General features: G+C 41.6%; 1 protein-coding gene across 1 annotated transcript in view; it reads left to right on the forward strand.

Moving 5' to 3' along the window:
* The window catches only part of mrpl1 (mitochondrial ribosomal protein L1), a 53708-nt gene extending 30065 nt beyond the window's left edge, over positions 1–23643 (forward strand). The window contains exons 7-9 of the mRNA XM_078543595.1: positions 5104–5204; positions 21644–21725; positions 23423–23643. Coding sequence (XP_078399721.1) covers positions 5104–5204; positions 21644–21725; positions 23423–23547 — 308 coding nt within the window. The 3' untranslated portion in view covers positions 23548–23643. The remainder of the gene's footprint in view (positions 1–5103; positions 5205–21643; positions 21726–23422) is intronic.
* Positions 23644–25036: the final 1393 nt, after the last annotated feature.

Below are 25036 nucleotides of genomic sequence, written 5' to 3' on the forward strand. Positions count from 1 at the left end.
GGGTGGTAAGCCAAAGATCTGAAAGAGGAACCCAATCTGCCTTGAAGTCGCCCACCTCCAGTTTTAGTGGGGAGGATACAAGAGCTGGGCGATCCTATCTGTTCTCAGGAGGCAGATTAGTTATTTAAATATTTTAATGAGATTGTGTGGCTTCATTTTAACAGTGATTCTATTGTTAACCACAATAGGCCAGGGAAATACAGCAGGTGAAAGAGGCAAGAAGGACTCAATGCAGGATGTTAATGTCTATAGCATTGCTAATGATACAAGAGGAGCAGTAATGTTTCCTCCAGGCCACTCAACAAGATACCCAATAAATCAGGCCCGCCCCAACCCTCTGCAGACCCCCAACCAAACAATCTGACTGCTGTCTGTTTTTAAACTGAAGGATGTTCCTGATACCCATACTTCCAGGTTTAGTTGCTTAATAGTACAGAATTCGAGTATCGCTATAAAAGGGACATGCTGTCGAAGCTTTTCGTCTTGCACTCATCAGGACAGATGCAAGAATGCCAAATTTCAAAGGGAACAATTTATACTGCATGAGAAAAGGGTGCTAATTGGTTGGCAAGTCAGCTCTGGTTAGTTGAGATGTTGCTGTGGTGAATGCACCAGGGAGCTATTGTTTATTTTAAATTCCTTTAACCTGCAGAGGACATGTATATGAATATATGTAACTTCTAGCAAGCGTAAGTGAGCTACATTGTGAGCCCTACTGCTAATGTTAAATTGGTTGCTAGTGTGATTCTCAGCACACTCTGGATTATTCAGCAAGTACTGCTCACAGCATGTAATTGTGGAATCACAATTAATGTTGGACAGTATGTTCTGCATTTTGTAAGCATGGATTGGTTGAGTACGGTTAGTGCTTTGCCCATTGCAAGTAGCCAAAGGAACGTGCTGTTTGATACAATCTGCCAGTCGAGATGCATGGCCTACATACCTGGCATCACACTGGCACTGAAATTCAGATACCACATTACTCATTTGTGCGCTAGGCAGAACCTTTTTTTTTATTTGAAGCAGCACCCTGTTAGTGGAAAACACCACTAGTGTTTTCTTGACTCTCATTTCTTTGTTCTTTCCCCACAATCATTTTTTTTCTTTTTCAAATATTTATTCACTTCCTTTCTAAACCTTAATACGGATTTTGCTTCCACCACTGTTTCTGGTAAGAAGTTCTATGTTTTAACAACCCTTCTCATAAAAGTCTTTATTTTTGGTGCTGATCTAACCAATTTATTTTATCAAAATTTTTCCTAATTTTGGATACCTTTATTTAGATCACCTCTTAACTTGCTTTGCTGGAATTAAACGGGTCTTCCTTTCTCTTATGTTTCCTCGTAACTAAAGCCTCCTCATTCCAGATGTCATCTTGAATCTTGTCTGTACCTTCTATGTCCTTAGCATCCTTCCTAAAGTAAGTTGCCCAATACTGGGCACAATATTCTAATGAGCCTAACTAATATACGTTTAGCATTACCTTTTTGCTCTTGTAATCTATTTGCCTGTATAAAATCCTAGGATTCAAGATGGTGTTTTTTTTAAAGCTTTACAAACTTGTTCTCCCAGTTATATGAATCCCCAAGCCTCTGCTCCTCTACTTGTTTTTAAATTTTACCATTTAGTGTAAGTTCTTTCTATTCCTTCTTTCAAAATGTAGCATTAAATTTCAATTAACTTCAGTTTGCTCAATCTCCTAATTTGTCCATGTCCTCCTTAGGTTGCTTGCAGTCATCTTCACAGTTAACCATACTTTGCAATTGAGTGTTATCTGCAGTTTTTCATATTGCACCCTCATGACCAAGTTCAGATTTATCCATTAATTGCTACTTTTTTTTCTGTCCTTCAAACAACTTCCTAAACGTGCTGTCACATTCCCTAATACCAAGTGCCATAACTTTATAAAACAGGCTGTTATGTGGCGTTTTATTAAACAGCTTTTGATGCTCCATGCCCAGTGGTAAAGGTGGAAATTTACTACAATCCCTTGATCTATGCCAAGAATAGAAATCTGGATGGTGCATTACATACTATTGTCATTGTACTTGATCTTTACCATTTGAAGCTAAAGCCAACTTTTATATTGAAATGAAGTGTGTGACACTTGTATAAAATAGAGCAATGTTTCCTGTTAACTGATATTGGTAGGAATGTGATTTGTTATTATGATGTCAAATGCAATTTTGCTCATGTAGGGCTGCAAATGGGTATTTGGTGGCTGTTCTGAAGGTAATGGAAACTTCAATGAAGTGGAAAAACTAAAAATAATTACCAAAACTAAGTTCTGTCTGCCTTTAACATCAACAATAACCCACATGTATATAAAGCACCTGTCACAAAATATCCCAAGATGCTACACAGAGCAAGAAGCAGAAAGAGGCAAGAAGCAGAAAGAGGCAAAAAGGTTTAGGGAAGAAATCGCACAGCATAATATATAATAAAATGCATGCAATGTTTGAGAGTTAGAATTCTGTGATGTATTTTCATGTTTGCAAAGGTTTCAGTGGCTATTGAATTTGTTTCAGTGTTGTTGACAGTTTTCAGCTTGACTTCCCAACTCTCCAGTTTGGTAAAGACATCTTCACCTCAGTCCTGTTTAGTATTCCATTTGTTTTTGCTACTCTGTGTAACATTGTGTTTTAGTATAGTACCACCAAGTGACTCAAACCAGCTACTACAACAGGATATTTTTTAATCAAAATTAGATACTGCATCACCCAACTGGGAATAATCAAATGCTAAATGATCACAGGCAAACAGGAAAATTTTCTATTGTAAAGGAAAATAAAAACTGATTCAGTTAGTCACAAAATTAGTGCATTTTTTAAGACTGCAGAAAATTTGTAGCTTATGGTGCAATTTGTCCCACACTAACAGCTAGGATCAGATACAACAACAGTCTAAATAATGCACCATCAAACACCATCAAGATAGAAACATATTATTGCATTATAGAAAGTATGTGGTAGGACTGGAGAGTGCACAGAGGAGACTTTCAAGGAATGGAGAATTTTAGCTATGAGGAAAAATTGAGTAGACTGGAGATTTTTTGGAATGCAGGAGGCTGAGGGTTAATTTAATTGAGGTGTATAAAATTATAAGTGGGCAAGTTGCTCTTTTCTAAATCTAATTGTGTTTTGCTGTCTTTCAGTTCTTCTATTCATTTTGTTAAAAGAAATCCTACTGCAGTCCAACTTAATGATGCCTTAACAGATTAAATTGAATAAACAAAATTTTTATTGCCGTTATTTGATTCAATATCAGTTGCCATGAAATTGTTATTTTAAACAAAGATACTTAGTGGAACTAATTCTGAATCAGTAATTCTATTAGTGCAATTTTAAATGTTCAAAGTGATCCAGTTTCCTGTAACATCACTACAGTTTAAAAGATGTTTCTATTGGGCATATACATGCAACATATGAAGCATGTGTACTATTTCAAATGTGAAAGTAATCTACTGACGCTCAGTCTGCAGCAGTATGTCCTGCATGATATTGTTCCAATCCCAGTGGAGATCTTTCAGAAAGAGATGAATTTCCCAAGCGAAAGATCTGAAGGATAAGATTCACATTTTAAGGCTTTTACTGTAACAAACAAACTAAAATTAACATAAATCAATCATAACTTAACAGTCAACTAATACCTCGAACTAAAGAAAAGGTATTTTCACATTAGCTAACTAATGCGTTAGAGCTACGTCCTACAGCCCCTTTCTCTGTGCTCCGCACTTCTGTCAAATATGTAGCATTACAAGAACAAGTCCAACTTTATTCCTAGCTCTTCATCAGGCTCACTTCTCCCTGTCACGCTAGGTTACAACTTCCAGTGTCCTTCAAAAGTCATTCCACTCAGCCTGAGCTTTCCAGATCCATTCTCCTCCTGTAAGGGCCACCTTGGTGACTCTGTGTTCCTTAAATCTCAAAGTTCCATCTGTTCTATTCCCTTCCTTTCGAACAGAAAACAAATTCTTACAAGCATCCTGCTTCTCCACAGAGGTATCTACCTTGTCTCTGCTTCTCACAAAAGCAGCTGTCCCTTTATTATGAGTCACTGTGTAAAGGTGTGAAAACTGTTATTTGGGGCAGAATTTTACGTTCCCCCTCCAGCGGGTTTTCAGGCAGGAAGGCCTGCAAAATTCCTCGGATGGCCTACCCACTGGACTCCTGCCCGCCCAACCGCTACGCAATTTTATGGTGGTGCAGGTGAGGCCTAGGTCAGCTCACCTTTCCTTGTCCCAATTGAGGTGCGTAAGTGGCCAATTAATGACTACTTAAGGGCCTCTTCCCACCCACCCTCAATTTTCAGGCTGGCGCAGCAAGTTCAAGGGTAGAGGGGGAAGCCCAGAAAGTGACCTTGTTCAGGCCTCAGGCGGGAAGTGGGGGGCTGCCTCTATCAACAGTCTCCTTTCAACATAGCCATACCCACTCCCCCAGCCTTGCAGGTGTTCCCTTGCACTCCCTGACTTCTCCACTAACACTCCAGACACCTCCCCATACTTACCTGGCCCTGAACTCCTGGGACTTTGATTCTGGGGACTGCTTGCAGTCCTGTCCGCTTCAGCTTCTGGTGCTGCTGGGACTAGAGAGCTGCCGACCAATCTGATCGGCTGGCAGCTCCCTGAGGCGGGACTTCCTCCCAATTGAGGGGCGTAAGTCGCATCTCCAGTCAATTAATGTTCATTGGAGCGTTAAATAACTACAGGGAGCCAGCATCGGCAGGGATATGCTTGCCGCCGACTCTTCAGATGGCGGGAAGGGAAACCCCGCCATCCTAAAAATGTTGGCCTTGATTTCAATAAGTTTCTGTTTGAGTTTCACCCCAGTGGCAACTAAACTCTATAGACCTGCATCTGGGCTGGGGTGCTTTCAGGAAATCCTAACTTTACAATAACAAAACATTTTAACACATAACCATCTTGTAAATTCCAGCTTTCATAACAATATAACAACTTCAAGTAATACATTGCTCCTATTTAGAAATATTGCAGCAAGTTTTGCCTGTTTGAAATTCTGTTTTTTAATTCACTTGTGTTAATCAAATGCAATTATATAACTGATTCTCTGAATTCCTCTTGTATTTTTAAATTTTGTTTTCCAGGTTCTGTTGGGTATAATATTCCTGAAATGATAAAAATATTTAAAACCGGCCATGAATACCTGGTGGAGCGTGACTGTTACATTCTATCTAAAATAGGGACAGTAAGTTCAACTGGAACAACCAAGACCTTTTGCACTTAATGCTTGGCATTTAAAATTGCTGATTGCAAAAACAATTATTTTAGTTTATGAAAAAATGTTACTGACAAAAGCCTGTCTGTCAAGCCTATTCATTTGAACAGCACCAGTTGCAACATTTACAACTTGTAAAAAAGCTACTTTAATTACAATGTTGCTTTTTTAATTGATGTAAATGTGCCCAGCTTTAGATACTTTCAGCATCTGCTGAATAATTGTTTCAGTCCAATATTGCCATGTTGGATAGATTGTTTGATATAACTTAGACATTATGTACTAATTGGTTTTGATTATGAAAATCAAATCTAACTGCAATTTTCCCAAAAAATTCAAATAAATTGTGACAGAATCCAGCTAAGCTAATTTCAGCATTTAGCCTGGAGTGTCTAGCTTTAACTCATGAGTTACTGTATTTTGGGTGTTTTGATTTATTGTACTCTCAAGCAGATTATATCTGCAGTAATATTAGTAATTAATTTTAGTGAACCAAATAATATACCAAATTTTACACTTGCGTGCAGGAAAAAGTTGCATTTTCCATTTTCTGCTCTTAAATTGACCTCCAGTAATTTAATGTTTTCTATTTTACCTTTTAGCAAGTGTAGTTTCACATTGGCATATGTAGCATGTAAAATTACATTAGCCACAGGTTAAACCTTGTGCTCTCAACACATTTTAGACTTGGCTATTCCCACAGTTGACTTTAAAAAAATGTTTTCTTGCATTCATGTGAAATAAATTGTCATCTGAAGATTGACCATCTATTGTTTGATGTTCCCAAAAAGATCATGTACAAGGAATTAATCTTTGTGTATCAGCAGATAGAAAGCAGATCTTGAGCATTTAGGAAAATGTTATGGTAAATGAAAGCTGTATGAGATTTGTGAATTAGAGGAGCTGCTGTGTAATTATGGGTAAATTTGTAACTTACGGCTTTGTAAATGCATAGAATTAATGCAATCAAATACTTGGGTAATAGCAACACTTGTTGAAATGTCACTGCACTTTTTCCTAAGCTCTTCCTCCTTTTTAGCTTTCAAAATCAATTTAAAATTTCTTTTCCACTAAAATTCATTATTTTCAGTGCACCTCCCACCCAGCCACACTCCCCAGTACTCTATTTTACCTCTTAACCTCCTGCTGTTAGTTCTGCTTGTGTAATGCTCTGATGTATCTTTCTTGAAGGGAAAACTTTAGAGGTCTCAAATGTTGACAGTACTGTTTTTTAATATCACTGGTAGCAATAGGTCACTTTAGTACTTTAATGAATTTTTGCATTCCGTGTTTGACCTCCAGTAAATTAATGATGGTGATGATGATGTAAGATATTTTGGCAAAATTTGTAACAACTTTATGTACTAATGAATGACTTTGACACCATTTTATCAGTCTGCTATGAATTAGCAAAACAGGCTTATTTGATCCATTCAATGAAGCTGATGTTGGAGAATGCTGTAATTTATTGGAGGTGCTGTCCCTTCGGATGCCTTATTGTGTGCAGTCCGAGTTTTCTAAAGATTCTGATTGTGCTGCTGCAACTTGTTTCTGTTGGATGCTGCGCTGTGTTCAAGAAATGTGTCATTATGTTGGCAGCCACTGGTTTTTGTTGCCAAAAAAAAGAGTAAGAAACATGAAAAGGAGGAGGATTTCCACAGTGGGATTGAATTTGGAGAAATGGGTTCAGCTGATGTGGGTATTTAGTGAGCCACCCAGTACGCTCAGCTTCAGTAGTTTTCCAGTCAATACTGTTCAGTCACCATAGTCTGGTTTAAAAAAAAAATAAGCGACTGCTACCAGTTTGTCATCATCAGCAGTGGCTCAGAATTTACGGGCAGAATTTTCTGCCCAGGCAGGCGCACTCTCGACCCAAACGAGCGATGACGTTGGGCGAGCGTCCCGACATCATCACGCATTCAGGCGATATTTCAGTTGGCGGGCGTGTACAAGAGTCGGACCCACGCTTGCCATTAATTAAGAGGACAGTTAAGGCCCTTGATAACCCAATTGACGGCGATTTAATGTCGCCCATGCGATTTTTCGCTCGTCTCACAGGTAAAACAGGCAGGTGGGCAGCCCATAATTTGCAACGCCTCATTCACGGGCAGGATACAAAGGGTCAGCAGCATTGCCATTGTGAGTAGTGAGGAGTTTTGGAGATAGTTTGCTGCTGGTTGCTTATTGGTACTTGGCAGCTTCATCTCTGATCAGGGCTTCATTCTTAGCATTTCCACACATCAATTCAGGACTCATTGGTGTCTTCAAGGCCCCTGAGGATTTGGATCGTATGGACCCTTCCAGGTATCAGACAGCCTTCCGTTACCCTGGTAATGGAGATTGTGGTCTCCATTGGAGGCACCTCTGAGGAGGAGGAAGAGAGGGGCAGAATCGAGAGGAGGCCAGGTGCCCCAATGCAGCTTCCAGGGGAGCGACCTGTGGGAGGAGAGGCGCAGGGACAAGGGGCGCAGGGCCTGCAGAAAGTCCAAGGTGGAAGTGGCTGCTGAAGACAGCATTATCCTGCTTCCAGGGTTTACAGGCAGCGATGTAGCTACCTCAATATGTCTGAGGTGCAATGCCAATGGAGGCTCCACCTCTCCAGGGAGACTGTGACCTCCATTTGTCAGATGATCAGGCCTGAGATCAGCTCCAACTGTGTGGGCGGACACCCCATGCCAGTGGCTCTGAAAGTCACAGCGGCCCTCAACTTCTATGCCTCCAGTTCTTTCCAGGGGTCGGTGGGGGATCGGTATGGAGTCTCCCAATCAGCTGTCTACAGTTGCGTCAAGCTGATGACAGAAGCTCTGTTCAGGCAGGTGTTGAATTTCATTCATTTCTGTACGGACAGGCCAGCCAGGCTGAATGAGCCAGAGGCTTTGTAGCAATTGTTGGGTTCCCCCGTGTCCAAGTTGCCATGGACTGCACACATGTGACCATCAAGGCGCCAGCGGGTACATGAACATCAGATAGTGTGTGACCACAGGATGCAAATTCTGCAAGTCTGTGCAAGGTACCCAGGCAGCTCCCATGACGAGCTCCCATCCTGAGACATCCCAGGTGCCGAGGCTCTTCAGTGCTCCAGCCCGACTAAGTGGATGGTTGCTGGGTGACGAAGGCTATCTGTTGAAAAGGTGGCTCACAACACCTCTCTGCCACCCAAGAACAGAGGCCAAGCAGCGTTACAATAGGCGTCATGCCTCCACAAAGGTGGTGGTAGATAGAACCATAGGTCTTTTCAAGATGCGCTTCCGATGCCTGGACAGTTCAGGGGGTGCACTGCAATATCTCCCAGAGCGGGTGTCACTGATAGTGGTTGCATGCTGCACTCTGCACAATCTGGCACTGGCAAGAGGGGATCCACTGGGGAAAGAGGATGTTGATGCAGCTGCACAAGGCACAGGTGATGAGTCCAGTAGTGAGTCAGAAGAGGAACATGGTGAGGAGGATGCTGAGGGTGTGAAAGCAGACTTCGGTAACCTCCATGGAGGCAGGGACACCAGGGGCACCTTGATCCAACACTCCTTCAGCTAGGCTGCCAAATAAGGGCTATCCCCACCTCATACCAGGGCTGCCGCCACCATCCTGGATCGTAGAAATTACCCTTTCCTTTGCCCCCAAGATATACTCAGTGCCTGTGCAATAAAGTTTCAAGCCACCCACATCCAGCATTACATACTGGCGTACCCTGCACCTACAAAATAAATGAAGCATACTCAGGCCAATAACACAAAAATGTAATTTAATGTTGGAACTCACAGATTATTGAACAGAACAATATCCGGTGTTGTTAGTCACACCATTAAAAAAGTAAAACAAAATGGGGGAACAAAAGATCACTTGTGACCAGTCCCTCTTGTGCTTAAGGTGCTTTAAACTTAAGTTTACGGGTCCTACGTCTAGGTGCTCCCCCTTCATTGGCACCGGCTTTGGCGACAGCCTGCTCACTCTGCTGTCTTGATGGCCCTGCCTGGAAGGGAGAGGCCAGTGCCACGGCTGGCATCTCCCCAGTTGCCGCAACTTCATCAGATGCCATGGTCACTGGCAGAGGAGCTGCTGCTGTCATCCAGAGCACCCTGAGAGGAGCCCGCAGAGACGACAAGCAGCTCGTGTGCCAACATGAGGTCACTGTGGACCTTCCTGCTCACCGTTGATGGATGGGCTCCTAGCTGGGAATCTGAGTGCCTCATCCATTTCACACACTGGCACTGACCACCTGAGGTCATTGCCTGTGTGAGGGCTTGCAGGTCTGAGCGCAACTCCAGGAACCCCTTATACTGTTCCTGGAGCAGCCTCTCCATGAGAGTCGCCACTCTCTCCATGGAGGAGGCATTGCGCTCGGCCATGAGGGTCAACGCAGTGCTCACACTCCACAGGGACTCCTCCACAACAGAGACCATGGTACACATACCCTCTTGGATCTCTGCCAGATCCTCCCACACACTCCATTGGACATCCAATATCTGCTGCCTAATGGACAACTCCAGAGGCCCATCATCAGCCTTCGATTGAGCATCGTCCCGGTCTTCAGCAGTCCTCCCACTGCCGGCGCCCTGGGAGCTCTCTGCCTCCGCCTACACCTCAAGTGAGTGTGAAGTGCCCTCACCAATGTGCACCAAGATACTAGCCGCTGAACTAACAGCCACTGAGCTGCTGGTATCTGTGCTGGTGCCTGGTTCAGGGAGTGGATGTGACGCAGGGGCTTCTGGAGCATGGCTGTCCTCCAGCATCAGGGGTAGCTCCTGGAGGTCCTGCGCTTGGCTGCTTGGTGGCAGATCTAAGGGAGAAGAAGGACATGTCATTAGTTTAAGTCATGACACTGTCACTGTGCAACCCAGGCACCCTGGTGAGACAATGGAGATCTGCATCATGGTGCCATCGTCTTTCAATGATCAATGAGGAATCCAGCCTGGAGGCTCCCATCAATGATGAGACTGCACAAGAAACTCTCACCTCAATGCACTGCACTTTTACCTTCGTCCGACATCCCAGCCTCACTGCGGCTGGTTGATTGAGGTGCCTGGCGCCTCTCAAGCTCCAAGGCCTCTTGCTCATACCTGGAGAGGATGAGGAGGTGTGGGGGTCCTCCGCCAGCCTGCGACCTCTCAATGTTGTTATGGGATGTCTTCTCCTGAAAGGACAGAGGATCATTGATTAGTCCACTCTCTACCTGCAGCGCCATTGCATTCTGGCCAACCCTACCTGAGAAGCATCTTGCAGGGTAGATCCGAGTCATGGCCCTCGAGGCACAAGGCACTCAGTCTGAGCAGCCAGGGCTCACCCCCTTAGCCAGCTCCAGCATGATTGATAGTTGGCACTCAGACTCTAACACCCCTGAGCTCCACGGGAGGGTGGCCACTTCAATGCACTGATCCATGTCAACACGGTACTCACCTTTCCTGAGCGCAGCAGATCATTTAGGCACTTCCAGCACTGCACCCAGGTGCGTGGCACCACATCGTGGCTGCTCACCCAAGCTTCCAACTCCTCTCATGCCCCCTTTGTGAGGTGGGGTAGCCTCCTCCTCCCATCTCTGGGGACAAGGGTGTCCCTTCTGGCAGCCACCACCTCCAGGGGGGCGGCGAGGCACTCATTGAAAAAACAGGACTCTGAGTGCCCAGCCGACCTCACCTCCCGCCTGGTGTCTACATCTCCGTTTGCAGCCATGTCACTGCTGCAACTCCCGATGCGGGCAGCCTCCCTGGGGCTGCCTGCCCCATTTTTGAACCAGCTGCCAGGTCACCATTGAACCTGGCAGCAAACAGGCCCCTGCCCACCCCTTCTCAGACATCCTACAGCCGGCTTTCACGCTGGGCGAGCCTTAATTGGCCCGCCAGCGTGAAATCATGGTCGTGGCCCGATCATGGGTGGCAGTCGGCTTCCCGACCGCTCCCGCTCGCCCCTGCCGAGCCCACCCAACAAGGGCAAAATTCTGCCCTATTTAAAGATCAGAATATTAAGACTTTTTCTAATTTTCTTACAACAGATGGCAAACACTACTGTCCATAGTACACCCATTTAGTGCTTGACAAAACAGTCTCATAACTGAACAAAATTTGGAGTAAATAAATTGAAAGGGTTCTTAACTATAGAAGCACTAATTAAAGAAAAACCTGGGGCTTCACTCGGGGAAAATTCATTAAATAAAGATTGGGACTGCTGTAGAGAAAATTAAACCGTGATTTGAGGGGAGGGGGGAGAATTAGCACTGACAACTGACTTTTCCTTCTTGTTACCATAAGCTATTGAGAGTGGCAGCAGTGAGAGAGTGCGAGACCAACCAGGCTGGCCGGCTGGTAAAAGTTGAGCGAGGCTGCTTAACAACAATCCACCAGCCAAGACAGCCATTTAACAAATTCTGGGGAAGAGTGGCACACTGTGGTGGCGATACTGCCATTAAACAGAAGGGTTTGCCAGGTAGAGCTAGTGACAGGAGCAGAACCCAAACTACTTAAGTAAAAAAAAGGAGCAAGGGTAACAGAAGGGTGAGTGTACTGGAAATGCCTTTAACAAGGTACCTGCCATTCTCTGGTATAGTGCCACTCTATGGTGAATGTTGAGTTCTGCAGTATGATTGACATAAGGGGCTTGAGTTCAGTTGATCTATCGTCATGCAAGTATAGGTGACATAACGTTATGCCCACAGCGTCACAAACATGGCAATACCATTAGAACATTGCTACCACTCCCTGTGTGTAGTATATGATGGATAACATTTTGACTTTATTGAATCAGAAAATGTCTTTAGAGGAGTTAACAGTCAAGTTCAGCATCATTATCAGGATGCAGGTAGTATTTTTTTCCTTTCATTTTATAAAAGAGCTGCAATTTAATTCATGATCCTGAGGTCATTTGGTATAGATTTGTCACTCAGTAAGTTTGCCTGGAAGCTTTTGATCTATTGTTTCAGGATTTATAATTTATTTTGGATGATTCACAATGTAAATATCTATTTAAAAATCCCCTGAACTTTGAACCACCTACTGAGATCATGACAGCTGTTTCCATTCACAGTAACTGTAGCAACTGTTTGGTTACAGCTACTCAGAATGTGCTTTGATTGATGCAGTTATATGCAATCAGTTTATCATCCTTTCTTGTCTCAGCTCATTTAAATGAAAGCCCCAGAAGCTTGACAAAATGGAAAGAGGACTGATCTGTTTTGCTATCTTTGGAACTATAGTTTGGCTGATAGTGGGACTATATGTCATTGTGTGCCTTCTACTTCTGTATTCAATTTGCTGCAAAGTGCAAAATAATAATCGCTGTGTAGAAAACCAGTCTCTGCCAACTGAGGAGCTTTCAGAAAGTGTCTGACATGGACCATGGACAGATTAGATGAAGACTGTGTTTTCTCGTGTTTGTTGGGGGGAAAAAAGAGGCACAGTGAGTTAAAACTGTGTGATACTGTACTCCTTCAATAGCATGCTAAAGAAATATACTTAAACACTAGTACACTGTGTTTTCCACTCTGGTTTGAAAACATCGGCATTTGGGATTGTGAAGACGTATTCAATGTGTGATTGTAAAAAGGATGCAGAGGTCTCTAAGTCCATATAACAAGATGTCGTTCATCAGCCCTTGGCACCTTGGAATGATTTGAATAATGAACTGGGAATATATTTCGATGTTGCTTGTGAACCTTCGGTGCTTGAAGAGGATTACATTAACTTCATGCAGGTTTATCTGGTAGATTTTCTGATTACGTTGTGGGATATTGATTTCTAAGTGTCTTTTATTTTACTGTGGATTTAAATTCAGCACATGTCTTTTACATATTTAATGATGCAATCGTATTTGGGAAATGTGCACTAATTTACATAAAGCTAAAATTGTAGGTTTCTTTTCCAAAAAAGAAAAAGGCTTAGATCTAAGTAGAAACAAAAGCTATGTCCAATGTAAATATGATGGCCAGTTAGACATTTTTAAAGAACACCAGTAAGGTTGGAAATCTTTCCAAGATTAAAGTTGACAGTTATGTAATTCATCTTTATGAATTAAAAGGTAACTTTAAGTTTCAGATTTCATAGTTAACAATAAATTTCAATTAGGGTTAAGCCTTCTTAGTAAATAAGTTGGAGATGACATTATTTTCCACTTACTTCTGACCATGTTTATATAAGTTAAACATTCATGTTTGACTTCCATAATAGAAGGAACCAAACCAAATTAATAGTCCAAATACAGAACTGATGAAATGTTCAGTGTCATTTTATGCATTTAGATATGCAAGATATTGCCATATTTTTGAGAGCTGATTTATTTTTTAAAAAGTGTACTTTGGGATCTTACTAAAAGATAGAAACGAATTTTAATATTTTATTTACATTCTCTACAGATATGACATGATAAAGTGAGATGCTAGGGTGAATCAGCTTTAATCTGATTAATTTAAATTGTGGAACAAAAACATCCCAGTTGGACTGTAAGCTACTATGAAGCCATGTTACAGAAGCAAACTGTCATAAATTGAACAATTTACATGCCAGACAGACATTGTAGTGAAAGCAAAATACTGCAGATGCTGGATATCTGAAATAAAAACTGAAAATGCTGAAAAATCTCAGCAGATCTGGCAGCATCTTTGGAGAGAGAAACAGAATTAATGTTTCAAGTCCGTATGACTCTCCTTCAGAGCTCTGAAGAAGAGTTTTCCAGCATTTTGAGATTTTATTTCAGACATTGTGGTGAAATGCTTTTATTCTACTTTGACCAGGTGTATTAAATTCTTGCCAAGAAGGAACTCAAAGGATGGTGGGAGTCTGGAATTCACTGTCTTAAAAGGTGGCAGAGGTGAAAATACATCACATTTTTAAAAAACTTGGATACATACTTGAGGTGCCATAACATATGGACCAAGAGGTGGAAGGTGGGATCAGACTGGACAGCTCTTTTTCTGCTGGCATTAACTCGATAGGCCAAATGGCCTCCTTTGGTGCTCTAAACCTTTCAATGTTTCTAAAAGCCAACCTGAAGTATTGGTGGCAAATGGCGGTAGAAGTACATCCGCCTGGTTCTTAGTGCACTAGTTATAATGTTCACATTGCTCCTTGATGTTAACTTTTGTTTTGTCTTTTATTGATCACTGTTCGTTAAGGGTAATATTGAGATTTACTATAAACTGTGAAGCCTGGCAATTGTTAAACAAGTTCAGTAAATTAGATTAATTAGCATAAAAAGGAGATGACAAATACTGAAGAAAAAGTAGCAAATCCTGGAAATATGCAACAGACTCGTCGACATCTGTAAAGAGAGAAGACATTAACATTTTGGATGTCAACCTTTTGTCATAACAGTAAAGGGATAAATGTTAATCTATCTTTTCTCTTTACAAGTACTTCTTGACTTGCTGAGTTTTCACCATTTTTTGTTTTTCCTTGGGCTAGTTAAATTACCTTTTAGAAAGGAAGTAGAAAAATTGCTAGCAGGGTTTGCTATTTCAATTCATTTCAATTGGTGACTACTAAATTGTTTTATCTACTTACATACTGCTGTGATTGTAATAGTCATTATAAATGGAGTTTGACAACTTGCAAATGATACAGAACAAAAATCTGGTATTTATTTTGCTTGCCCCAAATCATTACTATCACACTTAAAATGACAAAAAAAAAGTCATACTATGAGAGATTTACAGTTCTCCTGTGTAGCACCATTTATTGCTTCATTGCACTTTTATTCATAGTGCAAAGTGCTGCAGCAATTGATCATGTTAAAACTGGAATCAAATGTTAACCATACAATGATCTAAATTTAGAAAATGGAAAAATATACAACACAAGAAGTGCTTTTATCAGTTATCAGTTAGCAGTGTCCATAATATTAGTTGATAAATTGATGGAACCGTGCCTGTTCCTGTTTCAGTATTGGCAGATAACAGACTTCTAGTGGTACTATAACAAAGTAAATAAAATATAAAAATGCCAAAATGTGGCAGTAATTGCACTGTGTAGATGTGAGAAACTGTTCATAGCACATCTTATAGCTAGTAGCAGATCACCCTATACCATATAGTAAATATCTTCGGAACTACCCGGCTATGTGGAAAATTGCCCAGGTATGTCCTGTATACAAAAAGCAGGACAAATCCAACCCGGCCAGTTACCGCCCCATCAGTCTACTATCCATCATCAAGATTGAAGCATTTGCTACAATCATCAGCCAGAAGTGCCAAGTGGGTGATCCATCTCGACCTCTTCCGGAGATCCCCAGAATCATAGATGCCAGTCTTCAGCCAATTCGATTCACTCCAAGTGATATTAAGAAACGGCTGAAGTTACTTGATACTGCAAAGGCTATAGGCCTTGGCAATATTCCGGCAATAGTACTGAAGACTTGTGCTCCAGAAATTGCCGCGTCCCTAGCCAAGCTGTTCCAGTACAGCTACAATACTGGCATCTACCCAGCTATGTGGAAAATTGCCCAGGTATGTCCTGTACACAAAAAACAGGACAAATCCAACCTGGTCAATTACCGCCCCATCAGTCTACTCTCCATCATCAGTAAAGTAATGGAAGGGGTCATCAACAGTGCTATCAAGCAGCGCTTGCTTAGCAATAACCTGCTCGCTGATGCTCAGTTTGTGTTCCTCCAGAGCCACTCAGTTCCTGACCTCATTACAACCATTTGGCCACACAAGTGCCAAACAATGGCCATCTCCAACAGGAGAGAATCCAACCATCGCCCTTGATGCTCAATGGCATTACCATCACTGAATCCCCCACTATCAATATCCTGAAGGTTACCATTGACCAGAAACTGAACTGGACTAGCTATATAAATACTGTGGCTACAAGAGCAGGCCAGAGGCTAGGAATCGTGCGATGAGTAATCCACCTCCTGACTCCCCAAAGCCTGTCCACCATCTACAAGGGCACAAGTCAGGAGTGTGATGGAATACTCCCCACTTGCCTGGATGAGTGTAACTCCCACAACACTCGAAGCTTGACACCATCCAGGACAAAGCAGCCCGCTTGATTGCCACCAAACCCACAAACATTCACTCCCTCCACCACCGACGCACAGTAGCAGCAGTGTGTACCATCTACAAGATGCACTGCAAGAATTCACCAAGGCTGCTTCGTCAGCACCTTCCCAACCCACGACCACTACCATCTAGAAGGACAAGGGCAGCAGATACATGGGAACACCACCACCTGGAAGTTCCCCTCCAAGTCACTCACCATCCTGACTTGGAAATATATTGCCATTCCTTCACTGTTGCTGGGTCAAAATCCTGCAATTCCCTTCCTAACAGCACTGGGGATGTACGTACACCACATGGACTGCAGCGATTCAAGAAGGCAGCTCATCACCACCTTCTCAAGGGCAACTAGGGATGGGCAATAAATGCTGGCCCAGCCAGCGAAGCCCACATCCCATGAATGAATGAATTTTTTAAAATTCACAAAATTTTCAACTCTGTATTGCAGTTTTGTGAAGATTTAAATATTAAACATAGTATTGAGTATATATTTTAAATAATCTGCATTATTGTAGTAACCCTTTTAGGACATACTATGGTGATGGGCCATGATTTTATCATTAATTCGATCCAAATGTTAATATTTACACAGTTTTCTCTACATAACTCAACTCTCCTATTGTGAAGGCAGTATCTTTTGCTGGAGTACAAACCTAAAGGGCTCCAGTATCCATTGTTCAATATGAATGTCTCGAGTGAATGTTGACAGGTTATTCACCACTTGGAGGCATCACCCAGAGTTTGTTCTTGTTTTCACATATCCTCGTGCATGCATCTCCAACAGATGTCACTGGATAGCAATCTGAAAACCCACCAAACATTTTCAAAAGGGCCTTTCCTGGGACATTGAAACCAATTGTAGTGTTCACTATTACCTTGGCTAACTTAGTTAAGATGAGGGATCAAACATGGAATTTTGCTGTTTGAATAGGTCAGCAGCACATCAAGCATTGCATTTGCTCACTGGTCCCAACTTGATGTACTTTAATCGTTTTAAGCTCTTGGAGAAACCTGCAGAATCTGTGCACTTGAACCGTACCAGTAAATGTCTTGTGATAGAGGTTAGGATCAGCAAATGTAAGAGTTAAGATGATTTAATTTATGCAGTATAAAACATTTAACTTAATGCTGCACCATATGTTTATACACTGTTGTAAAAATCACTCAGCGGTAAATGAAGGATAAGAATTACATGAGTATTGTGCACGATTGGGTATTAAACCAGGGATGGATTGTAGTTTCTGTATAAACTCATCAAGCAGAAGTAATATTTATGTATATTTTTAACAGCCTTGCAAGGTTGTATTGACATAATTAAGGGAAAAATTTCCCCCCAGTTGTGGGGGGGAAGTGCAGGAGTGGACGCGAGCAGGCGTGCCTCCAATCGGCACCCTGGATTGGGGGCACGCCGCCATTTTATGTTGGCGGGCCAATTAAGGCCCGCCCAGCGTGACGTCCGCCAGGAAGCACTAAGCGTTCCCTGTGTGGGCGGGAGGGGGGCGTTCTGTCAGCCGGGAGTGCGCTCTTTTGTGTGCATGCGCACAAAAGAGCGCACTGATCTCCCTGAGGCTAAGTGCTGCCTCAGGGAGATAGCCTCGGAATTAAAACTTTTAAGACAAATGTTTAAAAAATTTCCCTGACATGTCCCCTCATGTGATACTGTCACGATTACTCGAACCTTTATTAAATATTTTAAAACCCTCATGAAATCTCATCCCGCCCGTGGATGAGGTTTCATGCTTTTTCTTCAGCCCGCCAGGGCTCCCAGCCTGCCCGCCAACCCAAAGGTTGGACGGGCAGCCCTGTCAATTACCTAAATTGGTTTATTAATGGCCTCAATAGGCCGTTGACAGGTCACGCAGCTGCGCCCCCGCGGACCTGAAAATGGAAATGACGCGGGGTGACGTCGGCAGTTCTGCCCAACGTCATCCCGCTTCATTTTACGCGGCAAAGGCATTGTAGTTAAAATCGTAAAAGATCTTAGGGGAGGGTCTTCCATTCGGCAAGCGGGCCCCGTCCCCGCTCACCGACCGGAAGACCCTCCCCTAAGACCTTTTACGATTTTAACTACAATGCCTTTGCCACAGTCTTGTGGAGACTGGTGGTTGACAAAGAGATGTATAGTATACTCAATCAGGACCGAATTAAAAAACAAATACTAAGGCTTGGTATCTGGGATGAAAAGGAATCTGACCTTCAACTGAATTCACTGGTCCCAGAATCGGTGAATAACTCTTTGCCAGCTGCCAGAGCCAAAACAGTATGTGTGGCTGAAACTGGAGAGTAAACCTAAAAACTGATCACTTTTTCAGGAAAGTAAACCCGCATATTTCCTTGGTATATCAGCTAATCGCCACCATAGTAATGTACCATTGCTCTTTCATCAAGGCTGATTCAGTAATATTTTTAATTACATATGTTAAGACAACTTCTTTGCACTTTTAGATCTGATAACTCCTGCAAGCTACATTTCCCTGCTTTTAAAAATACAAATAAATGAGAGGAAAGAATGAAAGAATCTGTAGTTAATTATAATCTTTGTAACCATTACATTTTAAAGGGAATTCTGACAAGATTATTTTCAATGACCTAAAGTAAACATCATAAAGTATTAGCTCATGCTCTTCTTCCTACACAAATACAAGCGGAATTATATCCATTTATACTGCATTTAATTTTTTTTTCACCAATGAGCAGTCTAATTAGATGGAAGTTGCTATTACTGACATAGAATTATAATAAAATGGAAGAAAAAGCATGGGAAGCATTTGACTGAGCTAAGCACAGTGGCTCACCTAAATTATTAAAGTGGATATTATAGAACTGAATTGCATTATTGTAGATAGCTGATGGCCAAATGTTACGCCTCCTTCCTTGTCTCTGTCATTATGGCAAAACATAAGTGTATATGTTATTTCTTTGACAAAGAAGGGATCTAAACCTCCTGTGTAATGGGGATTATTGTGTGCAGTTTTGGATTCCTTACTTAAGGAAGGATGTAAATTAGTTGGAGGCAGTTCAGGTTTATGTGATTGATACCTGAAATTAGTGGGTTGTCTTATGAGGACAGGTTGGTGATATATTATGGCAGGTGATGTGTGTCAGGTGGACCAAATCCATAAGGGAAATTTGGCCACTCTAATACAACAGTTTTGCAATTTGTATTTATTATGAGAACATTTGGGCACTGAATTCAGAGGTAATGAATCCATTAACGTCTTTAGAGATTTTAAAAACTAAATTAAAACATTTATTAACAAAAGAAAAGATTTCAAACACATATATAAGATTACAGCTACTTAATATAACAAATCCCAAAATTCCTAATTAAACTGACTCCCAACTATACACCTACTGTAAGGCAACAGTCCAAAATAGATTTTAAATTCAAATAGCAAGTTTACCACAGCACCCACTCAACAGTGGAATTCCAAAAGCTTTTCTCCAACTTTAGTTACTGGACACAGCAGACTTTTGCAAAAATGGCTGAAGGCCTCCCCAAGGCTGTTTTACACAATCCTTTCAGATCTTACGTGACCCCAACAAAACCTTTCATTCCTCTTTAAATACATCTGTCTCTCTTTAATCTGTAAATTTCATTGTTCTATATGTCAATGGAACTTTACTTTTCCCATAATATAAAAATCTTTCATGTTGCCAATATGGTCAGCACCTTTTGGGAAAAATAAACATAGGCCAGGATTTCCCGTTCAGTGAGCAGGGGGTGGGGCCCGCTTGCCGACGCATAAAATGACGTGTGATGACATCGGGCGGAACTCCCGATGTCACCCTGCCTCATTTTAATTTTCGGGTCGGCGGGGGCTCAGCCGCATCAGCTGTGCACCCGCCGACCTGTCAATGACAAAGTAATTCATGTAATTAGTGGACCTGCCCGTCCAACCTTATGGTTGGCGGGCAGGCCGGGAGCCTTGGCGGGCATTTGGAAAAAGCATGAAACTTCATCCACGGGTGGAATGAGGTTTCATGTATGTTTATAAATTTTTTATAAAAGTGAAAACTGAAAGTGATGGACATGTCCCAGCTCATGTGGCAGAAATTTTTTTTCTGTTTTTAACATTTTTAAATGTGTAGCCGGTGACCCTGAGGCAGCACTTAGCCTCAGGAAGATGAGTGTGCTCTTTCGTGCACAAGCGCGAACGGGCACATTCTCAGCTCAGGGAATCCCTCCCCCCCGCCCGCACAGGGATCTCATAGCGCTTCCTGGCGGACGTCACGCTGGGTGGGCCTTAATTGGCCTACCCGCATAAAATGGCGGTGTGCCCCTGATTGGGGGCACCGATCGGAGGCGCGCCTGCATGTGCCCGCTCCTGAACTCTCTCTCTCCCCTCCCCCCCCCCCCCCGACAGGGGGAAATTTCTGCCCATAATAACCTTGCCCTGTTTATCTTGTTAGTTGTAAACCTCCTACCATCCCTTTGAAACCCAAACAACTCCTTCAATTATCTAAAAATGCAAATTTCCTTCACATCCTACATACTAAGACCTCATTCATGTTTACTCATTAGCATTTCAAATGCCTTTTACCCCAACTTCTTTTGATAATTTCAAGCTTGCAGCCTATCTGACTAACTTAATTAAATCACAGGCAGAACCATCTACCCTCTCGCCTATAAACTTACTTTACAATAAACCACAATAATATTATGAAACTTATATCTTCGTGACATTGGACTGGCTGGGCTTGTTTCCACTGGGTTTTAGAAGAATGAGGGGTGACTTGCTTGAGGTGTATAAGATTCTGAATGGTCTTGTCAAGTTGGGCGTGGAAAGGGTGTTTCCTCTTGTGGGTGAGTCCAGAACTAGCGGACATTGTTTTAAAATTAGGGGTCACCCTTATAGGACAGAGATGAGGGGAATTTTTTTCTCTGAGGGTTGTGCGACTTTGGAACTCTTTGCCTCAGAAGGCGGTGGAGGTGGGGTCACTGAATATTTTTAAGGCGGAGGCAGATAGATTCATGTTAGGCAAGGGAATCAAAGGTTATCGGGGATAGAAGGGAACATGGAACTCGAAACACAAACAGATCAGCCATGATCTTTTTGAATGGAGAAGCAGGTTCCGGGGGCTGAATGGCCTACTTCTCCTTTCTCGTATGTAAAACCTTGAATGTTGCAGGGGCTTTAAGTTTTCAGTAAGTTGCTGACATTGGGTAGATAACATGGCTGTGGAGGCGATTTGAAAACTAGGATAGAGCAGACAGAATGCGAGGGAGAAGCACTGAAGAAAATGAATGCTTGACGAGAACAGAATAAAAAAAGTTGGCAATTTATACAATATAAAATAAGCCAGCAGGTTCAGCAGTAAGAGGATATAGGACAGTAAATTCAGTCAGTTGCAGATCATTCTGGTTATGTGTATTGTGATCTCCTCAACTGCGTAGCTTTTTGTCAGCTATTCTGTTGTTTTTCAGCTGGATATGCCAAGGGAACATATTGCTGCTAATGTTGCCGCAATTATCAAGGATGCTTGTACACAAAGACCAGTGAGTTTTGGTGAGTAATACTGGTGTTCTGTTTAGAGTTTTAACTGTTTTTTTAACATACACATCTGGAATCTTTTGGAGAAGTAAACCAAACATCATCCACGTGATAAGATACATCAGAAGTTGGGGGAGAGAAGAGGGATGCAACCTGCACTAAGACTATACAAATGCTATTTCACTTTTCATTCTTAGGGCTGTGGTCAGAATCTAGCTAGGAATTTAGATCCTGATTGAATGAGTTTAGTGAATCTCAGCCCAGTTCTTACCAATTTGTGTGGTGAGCCCCACACCAAATATGTTACAGCCAGTTTTCTTGAGTGAGACTACAAGGATGACAAAAGTGAAAAGAAAAGGACTTATATTTATATGGCACCTTTCATGACCACCAAACATCTCAAAGTGCCCTACAGCCAATGCAGTACTTTTTTGAAGTCGTTACTGTTACAATGTAGGAAATGTAGCACCCAATTTGTTCACAGCAAGCTCCCGCAAACAGCAATGTGATAATGACCAGATAATCTGCTTTTTTGTGATGCTGATTGAGGGATATATTGGTCAAGATACCAGGGGATAACTCTCCTGCTGTTGTTCTACTGTCATGGATCTTTTACATCCATCTGAGGGCAGACGGGGCTTGGTTTAACATCGCATCCGAAAGACAGTACCTCTAACAGTGCAACACTCCCTCAGAACTGGAATGTCAGGCTTGATTTTTGTGCTCAAGCTCTAGAGTGGGATGGGGAAATACATTCAATATTTGCACTTAATATACATCAAAGCAGATTAGAGAGGTCTATTGTGACATGGGAGCACTCAATACAACAAAAATTCATCAATTTTCCTCTCCCTATTCCAACATTAATTCCAATTATATAATTTCTACTGCCACTCCTAATTCAGCACAGATCAGGGAGACAATTGGGAGCTTCAAAATGTTTTTGTTGTATGTGTGTAATTTTTTTAAAAATTGAAATCATGGCTCCCCAGTTATGGCAACTAAGAGCCAAGAAGCTCCTTGTTTGCTCCCTGGTCTGTGCTGAATTAGCAGGAGTGGTAGTAGAATGATGTAATAGGGAGAGGAGAATTGATGAGTTTTTGCTCCAGACTGCTATCCAGCAACCTGCTGACATACATCTATGGGTATTGCATTCAGACAATATCGGGTTCATTTGTATCCCATTCAGTGGTAATGTTTGAAGAGAGGGGTGGCCATAACCATGACAGGTTTACACAGGAAATTTCCATTTTAATCATGGACATAGGAATTTGATATGAAGAAAGTGGGCAAATACATACAGATGTGAGATGTTAACATAATATGGCAGAGAAGAGTGACAAGTTTACAGGTCAAAAGGAAATAAACCACATAATTCAAGACAAAACATGCTTAAAGAGAACAGACTTCCAGAATTCCATTATTCGTTTTTTAATTACCAATGATCAAATAACTCAATTGAACAAAAAGGTATACCACAAAGAAGGATGTGAGTTAACTTGCAGTAAATCCGACTACTTTAAAGATTATTCTTCCTACTAAGTCCTTTGAATTGCGTAATTTAGAAAATATAATCATTTTAAATTTGCAATTTTATCTTTTTGTACATCCTGGGTTTAGTTTTGTATTTAGGCAATTGTTAGTTTCTCTGTTCTATTTTTTGCATAAACAGTTTAAGCTAGCAGATGTTTTCTACTTTTTTTCTTTTTCAGGACCATTTGTTGAAAGAGCTATTATTTGCAGTGCTACTAGTGAGTCTTTACTGTTCAATATAGAACCTTTCCTTCCTCAAATAACAGAAGACAATGAAGAGGAGAATCAAAATGTCAATAATTGACCATCGTATTATTACGTACAGATGCACTGTCCATTGCCATTTTGTGTCCATATGGTATATTGTAATGCAATAAAAGCATGTGAAAGGAATGAACAAGTTGTTTTGTCAGCACTGCTTAAACAGGAGTTGTGTACACTGAAACCTAATCAAGTAAACAATCAATATACATCCTGTTAATGTCATTTAAAAGGAATATTTGCTGTTGCATAGATACAGTCCTGCTCATGTTTGTTCAGTGAGCATGGTTGGATAATATTTTCTCAACATAGCTTGTTACTAGCTTTCACATACTGTCTGCTAAAATCTGGATGTCTCCAATGTCCCATTTTACCAGACCTTCTACATTCTCCTTTAAAATGCTATCATAATTAAAAGATTAAAGGTTGTCACTTTTAAGTCGTTGCAAAGGAGTTCATCTTGAGGTTGACTCCACATGGAGTATAATTTTAGTATAGCAACAAGGCAGGTTTAAAAGTACTTGGGTCTTCTGTCGAATATGCTGAGCATTTTCTAAACTGAAGCAGTTTTCAGAATGTTGGATATTTAATTCACATACTCAGATGTTACCATATATGCACAAAAAACTTTAATACATATTTTTGTGAACAATGTTCAGAAAGACCTACAAAGAGAAAGAAATGGAGCAATCTGGATGATGTATCCTTCAGTGAAATATAGATGCTAGAATAAAATATTCACCCAACAACCATTAATTCCTTGTGAAAACACTTGGAGATTGCACTGCCAAAAGAACAACACATAAATCTTAAACTGGAAACTGGAAAAATAAGCAAATTTAAAATGCTGGACTTGCACAGCAGGTCTGCCAATATCTTAAAATTGAAAAGACACATTAACGTTTTGATTGTACAGCCTTCTTAAGAACTCTTAAAAATCATTATCTAAGATCTGAGTGGGCCAACCTGGACCATTGTTCCAGACAATGACATATATTAACATATATTGAAACTGGCAATCCTCCCATACCTAACACAGTGGTGGTTTGACACGTGTGAGGTTAGACAATGTCTTTTTAAGCATGAAAGATAGCATCATAATCAAACCAGATCTCGACCTTGGGCAATATCCAGATATGCACAGTTTCCAACTGGGGATTCCAGATGATGTCCAAGAGCTGAATCTCTGGCTGATTTACAAAGCTCCCCTCTCCATCCTGTCACAAAACTTTATAGATGCTTTATTGGTCCTGAATCACATTATAGTGTTCTGTGTTCTATTTCTGGCTGCTTTGAGATCGTGTTACATTGTAGACAGTGTCACATTTCCCATCACATCGCGTTTTAGGACACGTCACGTTGTAGGTTATGCCATGTTTCCCACCATGTAGTGTTTTAGGTCAAGTCATGTTATAGGCTGCTTTTAATAATGGGTCATGTTGTGTTAAGGCCCAATGTAATTATTCCAGTCACCAGTACAAGTCAATTTAAACAGTAGTATTAAATTCTGTAACAAACTTGCCATCTATTCT

This window comes from Cetorhinus maximus, chromosome 1 (assembly GCF_964194155.1).
Source record: "Cetorhinus maximus chromosome 1, sCetMax3.hap1.1, whole genome shotgun sequence".
Taxonomy (NCBI): domain Eukaryota; kingdom Metazoa; phylum Chordata; class Chondrichthyes; order Lamniformes; family Cetorhinidae; genus Cetorhinus; species Cetorhinus maximus.